This window comes from Pagrus pagrus, assembly GCF_965226575.1.
Source record: "Pagrus pagrus genome assembly, chromosome: 3".
NCBI lineage: Eukaryota > Metazoa > Chordata > Actinopteri > Spariformes > Sparidae > Pagrus > Pagrus pagrus.
In genome coordinates this window covers 2,546,679-2,563,784 of record NC_140187.1, presented here as the reverse complement: position 1 = coordinate 2,563,784, position 17,106 = coordinate 2,546,679, and the positions used below count along the sequence as shown (strand labels likewise).

The window sequence follows — 17,106 nt, the reverse complement described above, 5'->3', positions numbered from 1 at the left end:
GTCCCGTTGACAGTAAAATAGATGAAGAAGCAGGGTGTGATTTAGGGCCTGAAAACCTTAATTTACGCTGAAACCCATGTGCCTCTTAATGCTGAGATCATTCTTAGTGTTTTAATGTTTCAATCATTTTAAAAAGACTTTGTCGTCCTGGTTTTTACCTTCAATAATTAAATTGATCATTTAGAAACTGTATTTTGTGTTAACTCAGGTCGTCTCTGCCTCATATTTGATTGTGTTTGAACATCTGAAACAATTAAATGTGACAAATATACAAACCTGGAATAAATCAGGAAGGAGTCAGATACTTCTTCATGACACTGAACATAAAGGCTGTGGAGCTGCAGGTTTTACTGGACAATGTAAACTTGTAATTATAAGCGTTGTGTTGCAGTGAAGGTCCAACATGACAAACAGCTTCCTGGTACTTTATTCATTAACTGCAGCAGAGTTGGTTAATTACAAGATGAGTTAACTTAAAATCCAGCATTAAGTTTTGACTGAAAGTGAAAATGAGATGAAAACATCAGATGAACTGTAACACTGTGGTTTATACATCTGAGCAGGAGTCTTCCTCTTCTGTCTGAGCCTGAAACCAGGAGTGAAGAAATGTTCAGCACCCCCAACATTTACTGATGTTTGACTGTGACTGAGAATCAGAGTCTTCATGACACAGTTTGTCCACTAGAGGGCAGCACCAGGCTCATTTCACACTGTAAAAAGTCCCTCTCATTACAGATAGTCACATCTATTATTAATCACATCTAAAGGATCCTCATCAGATTTTAAAAATGTTTAAAATGTTTCAGACTGAGTGAAAACTTCAGTCTTCTACTGAGACTCAACTTCAATAATCTACAGACTGTGTGTTGATCTGCTCCCATCAGGCCCAATAACTGTGGAGCCGACCAGCACCAAGAAGCTCACAGTGATTTTAACCTTCATGTTTCTGGACAGTAGTCAGTGGTGGAAGAAGTACTCGGATACTTTACTGAAGTGACAGAAGCAGAAACACAAAGTAAAAATACTCTGTTACAAGTAAAAGTCCACTTGAGTAAAAGTGTAAAAGTATCAGTAAAAGTGTTGTGAAGAAGTTTTATATTTTATCAGATGATCCTGTGTTTTTACTGTCAGATCAAAGTGATGAATGTAACTAAGTCCATTTATTTCTTCACTGCTGGGACCAGAACCAGAAGCAGCCTCTGAGCTGTGGAGCCCAGCAGGAGGAAACTGGACCTGAGATCAGAGCTAACATCACTGTTCCTGCTCACATTCATCCCAGTGGAGTTTTCATGTGAAACAAGTTCAGGTTTCAGGAGCAGACTCACCTTTAGTTGTTCTGTGTGAGCTGTGAGGTCCAGTCTGCTGTTTATCATCTGCACTGACACTCTGACTGATGCACTCACTGTTCATCTGTTTCAGGGCCGTCTGCTGGAGCGGTTGCTACTATTGTAGCACTCGGCCTCCTTTTTGTTGCTGCTGTTGTTGGTGGATGGTTTTGCAACAACCATCTCAGAAAAGAAAATCGTAAGAAAGGTAAGTTTAAATATTCAATCTTCAATCTTTACATTTATGTCATGTTTAGTCTTGACAGTTTTCTTATTTTCTCAGACATTAATAATCTTGTTGGTATTTACATTTGTGATTTTCTCCTCAGATGAGGAGATAAGACAGCTACGGTCTCAACCCAGTTCAGCAACACCACTGACCACTGGATCCAACTGATCCACAAAAGTAACCAGCTCTGCATGTGCTGTGAAGTTTTCTGCTGCAGGTAGTTGAGATGGAAGCGAGATAAAATAAATGAAGGCTGTTTGTCGATGTGCATGTATCTCATTAACACGACCTCAATCTGTCCCTGAACTAAACCAACTGTTTTTATAAGATGTCCTCATAATCTGAACCTTATCAGAAGTATTGAGAAGAGTATTATAACAGCATGTCTGCTCGATGATCTACAGAGCTAATTCACAATTAATATACAAAATATACACATATACAGCCCTCGCCTTTATCTCACAGCAAATAGTGTCCCAGTCAATTTTAGGACACAGAAACATGTTCAGAGCCGAGGGGCTCCGACCAAAAAAGTGGCATCACACGTCGGTGGTTCGATCCCCGGCTCCTCCCGTCCACATGTCCAAGTGTCCTTGAGCAACAGACTGAAGCCCAAACTGCTCCTGATGGTCAGACCAGCACCTTGTATGGTAGCTCACTGCCATCGGTGAGTGAGTGAGTGAGTGAGTGAGTGAATGGATGAATGAGGGCAGCAGTGCTGTATAAATGCCGTCTATTGACCAAATATTATCAGACTGCTTGTAGAGCTTAAAGCTCCTGACTGAGCTCCACATGTGCTTTAAAACCATCAGACCTCACTGAACTAAAGCCTGCTGTTAACACTGTCAGTCAGTGTGAACACTTTGTAGCTACAAGTAAATATAATGTGACTTTTATATTTGTTGGCATTATTTGGGTCGAGCCTGTATTGGTTCTTTATTATGTTTGCAGGTGCTCAGGCAGTCTGTCAGGTCCAGTTACACACTGATGTTTCTGCTGTTCACTGATGATGCACTTGTAGTGTATCAGCTCACTTCAGGCAGCGCTTCATCATTTCTGTACAAACGTTTGAATAAAACATGAAAAATGTCAAAACTGTGTGTTGTGACTGTTTCTGATGTTTCTGTGTTCAAACTGTGATCAAAGAAATAAAAGTGATTTTAATTTCTGGGTGTGATTCTGAGATGATCTGTATTTTACAGCAGCTGTCAGGACACCAAAGAGACAACAGTGAAGTACAGACACCTGAAAAATCTACTCAAGTACAGCAACAAAGTATTTGTACTTCGTTACTTCCCTCCTCTCAGTGGGCCAACCATAGATATATATATAAAGGCTAGATGTCTCGTCCGCGTTGCTGGCCAACGGAGTCGAACGTCCGCACAGGTCGGCCATCTTGGTACAGGCAGCTCGCTCACCCATAACATTGTGTTGGTAATGAAACATGTACTTTTTAAATAACCATAACTTGCTCAATTTTCAACCGATTTTCAAACGGTTTGGTTTGTTATAAACGTCAAAGATGTAGTTATGACACTGCATACTTATGAATAAGTATGTTATGTTCTAAAAAACAGAATAATGTTCTAAAATAGGTAGACTACAATAGGCTATACATCAAGAAATGCTGCATGTTGAAATCCCCACCCTGTACAGAGATGTGTTTATGACACTGCATACTTATGAATAATTGAGGCCTTGAGACGAATAACCATACAAGTCCATATTTCCAATTTTGAATGAAAATATTTTAACACAAGAAGAGGTTGAAAGTGGATGAGTTTTGAAGAGGATTTGAGGATTTTTACATTTGCTTCCATATTACTATTATTTTTGAAAAAGCTTAATATTTGAAAAAGTTGAAAAGCTAAAAAGCTGAACAGTTCAAGGCTGAAGAGCTGAACATGTTGATAGTTGAACAGTTTCTATAGCTGAACGTGCTGAAGCAGTAGTAAAATGAAATTTTTAAAAATTCCCCATAAGGATGAATGAGAAAACACCTCCCAAACACCTGCAGGTCTAGACAAAAGTGTACTGGTTATGGCCAAAATATGTATACAGTGAGTAACAGGAGACATTGCTGAACGTGTGATGTGTTTTTTATTTCTGTAGAGTGAAAAATGAGGGCACAAGAGCGAGAGACAAAACCGGTACCGTCTGCTCCACTCCAGAGATTTAGGCTCAAAGTTAACACTGCAGCTTATGGGGGAGTTGCTGGAGCGCTTGTCGCTCGAGGGCTTCTACAGCCAAAAGTTTAAGTCCTACATCTGAAATAAGAACATCATCTGAAAGCCAACAAGATTTCCTACATTTCTATGTATATATTGTCTATGTGAAGTAAAAGCTGTGGGACCCAAATCAACCTTTATATACATATCTATGGGGCCAACACCCAGACAAAATACGATGGCAGCTGCAGGCCTGGTGATGGCGCTTTTATTCTGAAAGGTTTGTACCGGAAGTGCCGCAGCTGCAGGCTGAGGAGCAGAAACAGGTTGTGATGAAGCAGTCAGGGTGTTGAGGAGTGTGTGAAGCTCCGTCACATAGAGACATCATCAGTGTGGTGAAGTCCTCAGAGGACATCGACAACTATGGAGCTTGTTCCTCTCGTGTGTCTCTGTCTGCTGAGCTGCTCTGGAGAAACGTCTGCTGCTGGAGACGGTAAGAAAACTGATCATCACTCACTGAGAGTTTTTCATTCTCACTTTATTTCATCTGAACAGCGGAACAATGTGGAAACATGCTGGATGTTCATCAGCTGCTTCCTGCTTTAGTGCGTACCAGACACCTGCTCAGCGCGCCGTGACGTCACACGTACCCTGATAATCAGCGCTCATCGATAGTATTGATTGGATCGATTACAGAAGAATTACAGCTGGATGATGCTGAGTTTTAATCTCGAAATGCTCTGTAATGATGTCGTCATCAGTGTTGTGTATGTGCGTGCATACGTCCGTGCGTGCGTGTGCGTGGGCGTCGTCTCCATCCTGCTGCAGACACGCACAGTTTCACAGAAACGCTCGCGCAGACATGAAACCTTCAGGATGTTGTGATTGTTGGACTTTGACTCTTAAAGTTCAGTTCACTTTGAACTAAAGTAGTTCCCTCAATAAAACAGAGACGTGACTCAGATGTTCATCAGGAAGGACTTGATAGTTAATGACTCGTTAATGAGTCACAGATAGACTATATAGTAGATAATGAGTGACCACAGGACAGACTGGGAGACACGTTATCGATCAATCATCAGCTGATGATGAGTTCATGATGACGTTCATTACTGATTAGCTTCGGCTATAAATGCTGTAGTGTGCAGCAGGTTTAACACAAACTCGTCCCTCAACAATTAAACATTAAATACATTAATACATAAATAAATATCTGTGGGTTAGAGTCACTTTATTCATGAGTTATATATGAATCAGTGTGAAACATGATACTGAATAGTTACCAAGTCAGCTCATTAGTTAATCATTAGTTAATCATTAGTTACTCTTTAGTGAGAGAGGAGAGAATAAACAGTTTAATCTGAGTGCTGTCCTTTATTTTTGTTTTTTACTCTGTAGTGAAACATAATACAGAGTAGTTACCAGGGGCGTTGCTAGGCCTGCAGCTTTACAGACGTTATATAGAGAATAAACAGCTGGAGGTTTGATATGAACACAGTGTTCACACTATAGATCACATATATACAGTGCAGTAGTATAAATATGTTGATGTATATATTGTAATTTAATACAGTCCTCTCTCTGACACTCACACTCATTTTTTTGACAATGCAGTAACACCTGTTTGTGTGGTTGTAGTTAGCACTGGTGAGGAGACATCGTCTGATCAATGATAAGAGCTGTCAGACCGACAGGTTCTTAAAATGTTTCCTGGTTTTTGTTTCCTTCATGATACTGAGAGCAGTGAACTCAGAGATCGAGCTGTCAGACTTCACACAAACAGAGAAGCAACTTTCAACTCACGTTATTCACTTGAGTCTGATCGCAGGTTTATTCACCCAAACAGACAGAAAACTTAACTGTACATCAGCCTCAAGATGAGCTGTTTCTTGCCGTTGTTTTGTTTATTAGTTTGGGTCTATTATTTTGTCTAGTCCGCCGGGCAAGTGAGCCGGTAACGGGCAAAAAGAACTGGGTATTGCCCTTGGGCGGACTAGTTTCTTTTTTCTTTTTGTTTGTTTGTTTGTTTGTTTGTTTATTTGTTTGTTTGTTTGTTTGTTTTCTGTGGCAAACCCCCACTTGTTCACAGTCTCAGGTTGAAGTTTCAGTCAAGCCATCAAGGCAGGCATAAGGTGTGATGTGGTTAAAATGTTTGCAGTGAAATTGAGTTGTGTGACCAAAGTGAGGAGCCATCGTGAGACTGTTTTTATAGCCTATTTCATTTTCAGCCGATTTAAATAAAATAAAATAAAACATTGAACAACATTCAACCACTCCCTCAGAGGCTAATATAAAAGAAAGTGATGTTAAATTCAAAATGAAAAGACGACCACATCTAAAACTCTGTCAGTGATTTTTATTACAGCCGTGTTACTTCCACCCCCCCCAACAGCACTCCAGTCAGAGTTGACGTTGTTTGGATCATTTTGTTGCATATCATTCTCCCTGGCCGAATAAATTATTTTTAAATTTCCAACTACGTCTGGTTTTATGTTGCGCCTCCGTCCCTAGACAGAGCTGGGTCGTAACAAGAAAGTACAGTGAACATATTTGAATCACAAAGTAAAAAACAACCTGTGTGTTCAGCTGAGGAACAGGATAGTTTGGTGGTTGGTTGTGTCTTTGAATCCAGTCCAATAAATCAAGATCTGACATGAATAAAACTACAACTTCTCCTGGTGTTATAAAGCTGAAGAGTTTCCAGCTGAATACATTTTGTAAAATTCAAACACAAGGCTCAATAACAAACCTAATAAACTACACTGTAAGCTTAAATACACTTAAAATATGTCAGTACAAGCACGACACAACCAAAACTATTATGTCAGAGGAAACAGGTGTTGAGTTATTGTTGTGGTGTGTAAAGTTGTTATCTGACTTTGTCTCCTGATGACTCTGCATGTTAACATACTGAGTAACACATGTTTTTATCTTCCAGGTGTCAGAGTGGTCGTGAAAGAAGACAGTGATGCTGTTTTACCCTGTTCCCCCAGCACCAAGGAGGACATGACAGGAAAGGTCTTTGACTGGAGGAAAGATGAAAGTCGGAAGGAGGTGTTCTTTTATAATTCAGGCATTCATTCCAATAACAGCAACATAGGTCAAGATCAGCAGTTCAAAGGTCGAGTCTCACATTTTCAAGATCAACTGAAGAACGGCAACGCCTCCATAAAGATCATAAAAACAGAGATGGACGACAGCGGGACCTACAGCTGCATTTTTCCAAATCTTCAGCCGAGACAAACATTCAACATTGAGCTTGTTGTTGGTGAGTGCTTTCATTAAACAGTTAAAGATTTCCGCTCATTTACTGCTGCGACTGGTTCAAGAGTCCCAGATGGACTTTTGTTAAGTGGTCAGAAGACACATCTGGCAGGGCCTCGAGCCCACAGAGCTGCAGCCACATCTGGAGAGATGACCTCTGTATCAAACATGCCTGATATCAGAGACACGCTGCAGATTATGTCTCTCTGTACAATGAAATTTCAGCCGTCTGTAGATGAAATATGACTTTTACACAGTATTACCTGTCTGTTTCAAAACAATCTAACGTGTTTGTTTTGCCTTTCAGATCAAGTCTTAACCTCTTGGGTTTCATTTTGATTTTGTGCGTCTCTGCCTCTTAATATTTACTCATTTTAAACTGTATAATACAAAGACCACGAGGAGCTGATACATGTCCACTACATCACTGTAAAGCAAACACTCTGAGGTTTATCAGGTGTGTTGATCTGATTTAAAGCTCAGAGAGAGTTGAACTGGTGAATGATTAAACAGAGAAAAAGTAAAAGTTTTAATTTTTTTGTTTGCTTCATTTCATGTTTTAAATTAAGTTAATAAGTTATAATCTGGGCCATCAGGCTGAAATTCACAGGATCTCTCCCTCAACTTGTCTAAAATGTCTGAACCAAATTTTAGGCTGACAGACAGAAGAGGCTCTGAGATATTTTAGAAAGTGCAGTACAGATTATCTCCAGCAGATGTCCACAGAGCTCTCTAAAACTTCTCCAAAGTTACCAAATGATGATAATAAATCCCTTTAAGATGCTGAAAAATGTCCCTCAGTGTTAAAGTTGACGATAAAAAGATGTTGTGAGTGTTTAAATAAAGATTTACATATTTATTATCATTGAATCATGTCTCCTTAAACATATCAATAAAGTTTCTCTGTTATGTGGGTGTCCCGCTACCACAGGAAGTCCGACAACACTCACTTCCATATATGGTCACACAGGTAATTTAATTGGCTGCTGACTCAGAGTGTTTTCACGGTGCTGACTTACCATTGGATGAGAGCAGCTGTCAATAACACACATGTGGCGCTCGCGTAAAGATGCTGTCCTGTGATTGGCTGATGGAGTTAAAAGCCCGTTAGGTTCGTCCCTTTAGGTCGTAGAAAGAAGCTGATTGGTTGGTTTTGTTCCGGGGCGTTTACTGATTTCAGAGATACTGAACATGATTGGTCAAATCTTTTGTCGATACTTTAAATTGATTAAAATGAAGTTGTTTGGAAAGTTTGACGAGCGGCGCTAAAAATAAACGAGGGACACAATCGACTTTTATTGTGGTGGTTTTAACTTCCGCTTCCGTTTAAACGCGCTGGATTTAATGGGTGGACTTTTGTCTTTAAAACGAGCCGCTGTTCGTCTATAAATGTCTGTTTTTACACCTATAAACACATTTTAACTGCGGCTACACAGGCTAGCTAGTAAGTAGCTAACTGTTTACTGCCGTAAAGTGAGACGCTGCTGTTGTGATGTCGTAAATCTTTATCTTAGGTTCCTAAATGTGTTGATAAAACGAACATGTCAGCTTTCAGATGAGGTGTAATATGTGTGTGTTGACTTCTGTCGTCAACATGAAAATATGTTTTATGTTTATTTATTAATTTTACACGTAAATATCGGGTCGCGTGCATCCTCCGCACCTTATAACATTAAGAGACAGAACAGGTGAAAACATCCAAGGTGAGTCCTGATTGTGATGACGTCACTCTCCACCTCTGCAGGTGTTTCTGTAAATGTCTTCTCAGGCCTGTCAGTCTGAACACTAACATCTGTGGGCCTGAACCTCTCTGTGTTGAACTGACTGGGATCACTCGTCACTTAAAGGTGGACACGTTTATTATATTATAGTTATACAACAACATCTTTTAAGTCCAAGAAGCCTGTGTGTTATTAAATCTAATGCTTTTATTCAGATTGTCTAATTACATGAAGAAGTAAAATAATTAATTAATGCATTTCCCAAAAAGTCTCCATATAAAGTCTTTTTACTGACGTGACAGAATAATGTAATCTACTTTATTCATGTAGTTTAGTCCCAGGTTCATTCTGGGTTCATGAATTTTAACTTCATGTTTAATATTTATGTCACGATCCTTCTGAGTCCCAACATCACAATATTCCTTTTATTCTTCTTTTATCTCAGTAATGATCAAATAGTTTTGCTGTAAGCTGAAAGAAGCTCTTTCTGAAGCAGCAGTGACATTTGACGCCTCTGACATCATCAATATACTCGTCATCATCAAACTTCACCTGATATTCTTCACCTGACACGAGCTCTGACACAGCGGCAGCCATCATTTGGTCTTTTTGAGGTTCCCTAACTCAGGACAACAACTCCTGCACACTGTTGACCTCAATCAGGAATTAATTTAATAATGTTTTGGTACAAAGAGCTTCATCAGGTTCCATCAGGGAAATGCTGAATGCTTCAATGTTGCCTTTTGTTTCCTCCTTTAGTGTAAAAATACACTGAACTAGGTTTGTCAGTATTATCCAGAAAATAAGTACAACTCATAATATTTTTATAATAATAAAAATATCCTGAAAACTTTTAAATTGGCTCTAAAACAGACTGGAATCACTTTTTTCTTTTATTTAAACATATATTTGTTGCATCACAGATATTTTAGTATCACAGGAAAGATGCAGGCTCATCTTGTGACAATTCAAATTAAATCAAGAAATCAATATGACTGTACGTTATTGAGCTAGAGCAGCTTCAAATAAATACATTTTATTCATATATATTGTTTTATGTTTTATCTTCTATTTTCTCATTTATGTACAGCACTTTGTCCCTGCTGTCGCTGTTTAAAGTGCTTTATAAATAAAGTTGAGTTGAGTTGAGATATAGCCCAAAATCACAATTACATTGCCTCAGTGTGCTTTACAATCTGTATGTTGAACGACATCTTCTGTCCTCAGACCCTCGATTCAAGTGAGTAATAACATAACATATTGAGAAAAAAAACCTTTTAACAAGATGTTAGAAACCTCAGGAGGAGCTACAGAGGAGGATCCTCTCTCAGTAATAGATGTTGCATGGACAGAAACAACATCAAAATCATAGTTTAAAAGTTGCATTGACAGAATATCTGATACAAATTATAATATATGTAAAGTGTGTGGATCCAGGAGACGACTGAGCAGGACGAGGCATCGAGCCACACGACCTCCTCTCCATCATGGTGACCTGGAAGAGGGCAGGACACGCATAATAGCAGTAAAACATTGAAGATCGGAGTGAAGAAGCATCAAACTTTACAGAAATACAGATATAAGGGGAAGAGAGCAATGATCCAGCAGAGCCCAGGGTGTGACAATCCAGATCCATCAATATGTGAGGCAGCAGGAGCCAGGAGAGGTAGATGTTCCCACGGGGCCTGTGGTCCATCAGAAGAGAGCCTGAGTGAAAAGAAAGGAGGAGGAGGAGGAGGAAGCTGTAGAGAGTGAGAGAGCGACACAGCTTGCAGCTTGTGGGGACAGGAAACAAAAACAAAAGATAGAGAAATGCAACAATAATCAGAATATGCTGATTGTTAAATGAAACAACCCAGTTAAATCTTTCACAACCTTCTCTTGGCAGAAGTTCAACTAACTTTCTGGTTAATTTTTCTTTCAGGCAGCATAATTAAAGTAGTTCTCACTAACATGTGACACATCAGGTGTGTTTACCTTTGAACACTATGTTTTATATTTTATTACAATCTTTATAGTTCAGTTTAACAAGTTGACTGTATTTGTGTGTCTGCCTCAAACTGGAAACAGTTTAAAATGTTTGAAATATCGTCCCATAAAATGATGCTGGAGGCTTTTATTGTGTTTTTCTCTTCACACTGTAAACTGTATACAAGCAGAGTGTGGATGAACAAAATCCCAATGTTACATTAATAATGCTGAATCTCTTTATAATCTTTTGTTTATAATGTGTTCACAGGTGCAGCTCCAAGGCCAATTATTGATATACTTGCTCAAACAAAGGACTGGTCTCTGCTGCAGTGTGAAGCTCACGGTGATCCACCTCTTACAGTAGAGTGGAAGGACAGTGATAATAACACTCTTCATGCTGAGGAGCCACGGATCTCAGATAGAGGAAGATATTCATTCATCGCTGTCAACATTACTGTGACCAAGACCGGCAACTATCACTGTGTAGCTACGCAGAAGGAACTCAGCCATCAGATTGCTGCTGTGACCTCTGTGTATATCCAAGGTGAGATTCTTCCTAGTTGTGATTTAATATGTAAATAATTTAACATTTTTAACTGAGTGAAAAATTCCTTTATAGAAATGATGACGTTGGTTCATCAATCAACAGAGATTAGAGAGAGAATTAGACGAGTCTGCTGATAAATAACAGAACAAACATGATGGTTAATTTTAAAACTGACAGACACACACACACACACACACACACACACACACACACACACACACATGCTGATGGTTGTACACTGGGTGTTTGTGTTGAATAAACAAGTTTTCAGGATTAAATAGAGACAGAAAATAACTTTGTGTTCAGTCTGAATTCACCTTTTAGGAGCATGAACATCATTAATTATTGTCTTTGTGACGATGAACAACGTTTATTAATTATTAACACTATATGTGCTGTATGTGATACGCAGGTAGATTCCCAGTATTACACTCACTCTCTTTACAGTTAATATGTTTCAGAGGAAACATCTGAGGACAGTTATGAAGCTCATTGAGAAGTTTTGTGCATCATGAATCTCATAGTATCAAACTGCAACACACACAAATCTTTATTTTACTTTATATTCATCATAAAAGTGAAGTTTGAGTCAGAACAGTTGTGTTGGATTGCATCAGATCATTAATGTGTGCCTAATAAAGTGGCCACAGTGTGTTTGTTATTCTGTGTGTGATGATACATGACTACAATATGAGCACATACACTTGATTCATGTGTTCATTTAGTTCATTAATCAGAGAAACTGTGTTCACTGAGAGAGAAACTCTTAGTCCTGAAACACATCTGAGCTCTGTCTCCTCGAGTCACACTGGTGCTGCTTCTGGTTCTGATGCCACAGGATCTTCATCACTAAATCTTTGTCTCAGTGACATAAAGAATGATGTTGGTACCAGCTCAGGTCCACTGAGGAGCTCAGACTGAAAGTGGTCCTGAACTCTGAGCCTCCTTTTCTGTGAAGTTTGTTTTTGTAGTTTTTTTGTAGTAAGTTTTTGTAATAACTACGAGGTGTAACTGTTGAGTCACTGACTGAACCAACTGACAGAACCGGGTCAGTACAGAAACACAGAATATGAGCTGCTGAGTGAGTAGAAGAGGAAACAGAAGATAATGTGACATGACACTGATCTGAAATGATGAGTTATGATGAGTGATAATAACAACATGAGTCATTAAACATCAGCACACATTTTAACTCACTGACTAAATATTCATGAAACGTTAAAGACAATAAATCACTTTTAGTGCTGTTGAGTTATGTTTTATCAGATTATATAATATTGCTTGAATTATAAGTTATAGTAATAATAATGTGACACTTGATGTGCCGGTTATCTCTGTTGTTGTTGTTACTCTGATATATTATTATAAAACACGTTCCTGCATCTAGAAAGACACAAACAGAACAGCAGCTGCTGAACCTTTACACAGTATTAGCAGCTCAGTTTAATGTCACTTGGTGCTTTATAACTTATTTGTTGTCAGTCAGTCTGCAGCTGTTGTAGTTGTTTGATTTGATGTTTGATGATGAATCTAAATGATAAAACATGAACAAACCTGCAGGTTTAAATAGAAATAAATGATGACGCTCTTCTTCCTTTTTGAGCTGCTGTTGAATACAACAGAAGAATTATAACAGATGTGATGATCAGTTTTCTGTTCTGGCAGCTTGAGACTGTTGATCAAATACACTCAGTGGACACTTTACTAGGTTCACCTGTACAATCTGTTAATGAGATCAGATTCAACACATCTTTATTTACACCGAGTAAATTAACGAGACAAAGAAATTCAGTTTAACGTCCAACCAGAGGTGTAAAAAGCAGCTGTGAGCAGATTGTGTACATACAGTATGTACAGGTGTAATAAAGAGAATAAACTGTGAGGGATGAAGACACTAAGATATAAACAGTGTGAACACGTGCAGCAGCACAGAAGGCAAAATATACAATGCAGGTATCAGAGCAAAGTGACGTCAGTGAGACGTTATATAGAGAATAAACAGCTGGAGGTTTGATATGAACACAGTGTTCACACTATAGATCACATATATACAGTATGTACAGCAGTATAAATATGTTTATGTATATATTGTAATTTAATACAGCAGCTCTGCCACTAATTCTGTTTTCATGAACTTTATAATGTTCAGTTTGTGTCGACTTTGTCTGAAACGTGTAAATGAAAGTGTGTGTTTATTACTGAGGTCACAGTTAAAGGTGGTGTTGTACTGAACTACATCACACTGAGAGGTGTTTCTGTTTTTTTGTCCTCCCTGTTTACAAACATGACGGGTCAGAACATTAGAAACACCTCTGAATATAATACAGTCCAGTTCAACACCGTCACTAACTACGAGCTCAGCGATAAAGATTTTATTTAACTAACACCTCGATGACAGTGTCGACAGAAACTGAACATTAATTCATCATAAAAGTGAAGTTAAAGTCAGAACAGTTGTGTTGGATTGTTTCAGATTAGAGCTGCGAGGTACGGCCTGAAAGTTATATTGTGATATTTTTATGTCACATCCTGATATACGATGTGTAACTGGATATTTTAAATCTTCTCTAAAGCGCTTTCATAAACATCAGGATCATCATTAATGTGGATATAATGACTCAGTGGGTAAAGAAAGTATCAGAACAAGTAGATCAGTCTGGTGAGTTCAGAACATGACGTCACTTTACTGTAATGAGCCTTTAAAACCAGGAACAGACAACAGTTATGATATATCACCATGTGAGAATATCAAATATCTGAGACAACATATAGTCTCATATCATGATAACAGTATATATTGTATATGTTGCTCAGCCCTGCTTTAGATTGTACAGGTGTTCCTATTAAAGTGGCCACACCCGAGCCCTGTTAACAGAAGGGGACAAGCTTTTAATGACCCTGTTTCACATTTCATAACACATTTTCTTTATTATTTAATGTAAATAGACGACAAAGTTCACATGACGTCCTTTAATGTGTTTTTAAGCACAACAAATGTGTAAAAGTTCAGGAGCTGCTGTAAAGTCTTCACTGTTGTTGTGTTTCTGTCCTGATGTGAGTCAGAAAAAGTGTTTCAGTTGTAAATAGTTACAAACTCTTTGTAGAAGTGAAATGTGTCTGAAATATGATCCTCTGTTGAATAATGCTGGGAGCTGTAACTGAGCCTCATCATGCTTTTTATTACTTTTTGGTTTCTTGTGTTTTTCTTTCATCTTAAACTCGCTCTGATCAACAAGCAGAGATGTGATGAACAAAAAACATCCCAATATTACATTTCTGATGCTGAAATTTAATCTAATGTCATCTTTTGTTTCTGTCATGTTCACAGGTGCAGCTTCAAAACCGTCTGTCACGACCCTTAAATCAGATGATGGGACGGTGCTGCAGTGTGAAGTTCTTGGTGCTTCTCCAAAACCTGAAGTCGAGTGGAGGGACAGTTCTGGAAACATCCTTCCTGTTAAAGATCTGAAGGTCACAGAAAGAGGAGACAGCTACGACATCGTCCTCCAAGCTGCTTTGACCAAGACCGACAACTTCCGCTGTGTCGTCACTCAGGAGGAAATCAAACATCAGGTTTATGCTGAGACCTATGTGCCTCTTGATGGTGAGATCATGCTAAGCAGTGTATTAACATCATTTTAATTCTTGTTGGTTTATAATTTTTCAAAAGTGTTTGTGCATGTTCAGACTGAGCACAAAGCAAATTAGGATGAAGATGTCTACACAAGTCCAAAATGTAAAATTCACCCACAAACTCAGTAACAGATTTATAAATGTCTGCTGCAGCCTGATCCTGACACTCTGTCACATTTAACTTCCAGAAGAAAAAATGTTGTTCAATTGAAGAATTATTGTTTCACCAAAACACACTGTGGTGTTTTTATCAGTGTCACAGTGCAGCTCTCAGACTGGGACACAACCAGGAGACACACAGTGAACTAAACAACACAGTGATTGATTTCCAACAAAGACACAAACAGCTGGAGGAGTGAGTGCAGTCAGTAGTGTAGCAGTGGATGAGTGAAGATGTGCTGTGTGGATGTTGAGCTGTAAAAACAAACCAAAGGAAACCAAAAGCCACGACACAAAGATGTGTGAGCAGATGTTCTGAAGGATTTCTATACATGGAGCACATCAGGCCCAGGTGTGTCCCATGCTGCTGATGAAGCTCCCAACAGGTGTGCAGCCCTGGAGACAGAAAGCACAGCAGCAGCAGAGTGAAGCCGTCAGAGAGGCCGTCACTGTCAGCTCTGTTTAGATTAGAGAGATTAGAGAGAGACTTTATTAATCCCAGTGACAAACTGCAGCGTTACAGCAGCCGAGTTACACATGAATCACACAACAAACAGCATGAAGACACTCAGACAGGAAGAGAAGAGTTTACTCACTGATGACTTTATTATTTTATTTCTCAACTACAAACTGAACTCACACTGAAAACTAGGAGCAAACTTTAACTCTACATGTGATTATATTTTATGACTCTGGATCAAAGTAACTAGTAACTTTATCTGTCTGATTAATGTAGTGGAGTAAAAAGTACAATATTACCTCTGAAATATAGTGAAGTAGAAGTATAAAGTTACATAAATTAGAGTACAATTATAAGCTCAGTACTTGAGTACTTGTACCCGTCTGTCTCTGAATGTTTGTTAATCTCAGTTGTTGTCAGAGACTCAAACAAAAGCTTTTAAACACTTAATGTTTCATATTTTAAAACACATTTTTTCTCTGACTTTAGTGAAATAAAAAATACATCAGACAACAAATCTCATGTGATGTCAATTCAAAATAATTTTTAGTGAGTCGTGATCTTTTTTTATCAACTTAAAGCTTTTTAAAGTTAAAACAGTCGCGATCATCGACTGTATAAAATCTAGTCGAAGCCTTCAGGTCTGAAAGTGTCTTAAACCTGCAATCTTTCTACCGACCAGCAGGGGGCGACTCCACTGGGTTCAGACAGGTGTGATTGTATGGAAGCTGCTTCTCACCTGGTTTATTCCCTCAGTAAACAGTCTCCTGATGAGTTCATGGTCTCAGTCTGTAGCTTCAAGTCTTCTTCAACTCAACATGATGTTCATTTAGTCAGTTATGGTCCCGTTGACAGTAAAATAGATGAAGAAGCAGGGTGTGATTTAGGGCCTGAAAACCTTCATTTATGCTGAAACCCATGTGCCTCTTAATGCTGAGATCATTCTTAGTGTTTTAATGTTTCAATCATTTTAAAAAGACTTTGTCATCCTGGTTTTTACCTTCAATAATTAAATTGATCATTTAGAAACTGTATTTTGTGTTAACTCAGGTCGTCTCTGCCTCATATTTGATTGTGTTTGAACATCTGAAACAATTAAATGTGACAAATATACAAACATGGAATAAATCAGGAAGGAGTCAGATACTTCTTCATGACACTGAACATAAAGGCTGTGGAGCTGCAGGTTTTACTGGACAATGTAAACTTGTCATTATAAGCGTTGTGTTGCAGTGAAGGTCCAACATGACAAACAGCTTCCTGGTACTTTATTCATTAACTGCAGCAGAGTTGGTTAATTACAAGATGAATGAACTTAAAATCCAGCATTAAGTTTTGACTGAAAGTGAAAATGAGATGAAAACATCAGATGAACTGTAACACTGTGGTTTATACATCTGAGCAGGAGTCTTCCTCTTCTGTCTGAGCCTGAAACCAGGAGTGAAGAAATGTTCAGCACCTCCAACATTTACTGATGTTTGACTGTGACTGAGGATCAGAGTCTTCATGACACAGTTTGTCCACTAGAGGGCAGCACCAGGCTCATTTTACACTGTAAAAAGTCCCTCTCATTACAGAGAGTCACATCTATTATTAATCACATCTAAAGGATCCTCATCAGATTTTAAA

General features: G+C 38.6%; 1 protein-coding gene across 4 annotated transcripts in view; it reads left to right on the top strand.

Annotated features, from left to right (window-relative positions):
• LOC311255346 (V-set domain-containing T-cell activation inhibitor 1-like) overlaps window positions 1-17,106 on the top strand; it is a 42,753-nt gene that overhangs the window by 23,800 nt on the left and 1,847 nt on the right. For 2 of the 4 annotated variants that reach the window (XM_084349758.1, XM_084349756.1), the window contains one exon: window positions 14,554-14,829. In XM_084349758.1, the coding sequence (XP_084205884.1) occupies window positions 14,554-14,829 (276 nt within the window). Of the gene's footprint in view, window positions 1-4,016; window positions 4,216-6,660; window positions 6,991-10,946; window positions 11,223-14,553; window positions 14,830-17,106 lie in introns of those variants that run through there. The other 2 variants (XM_084349757.1, XM_084349755.1) reach the window with 2 other exon arrangements.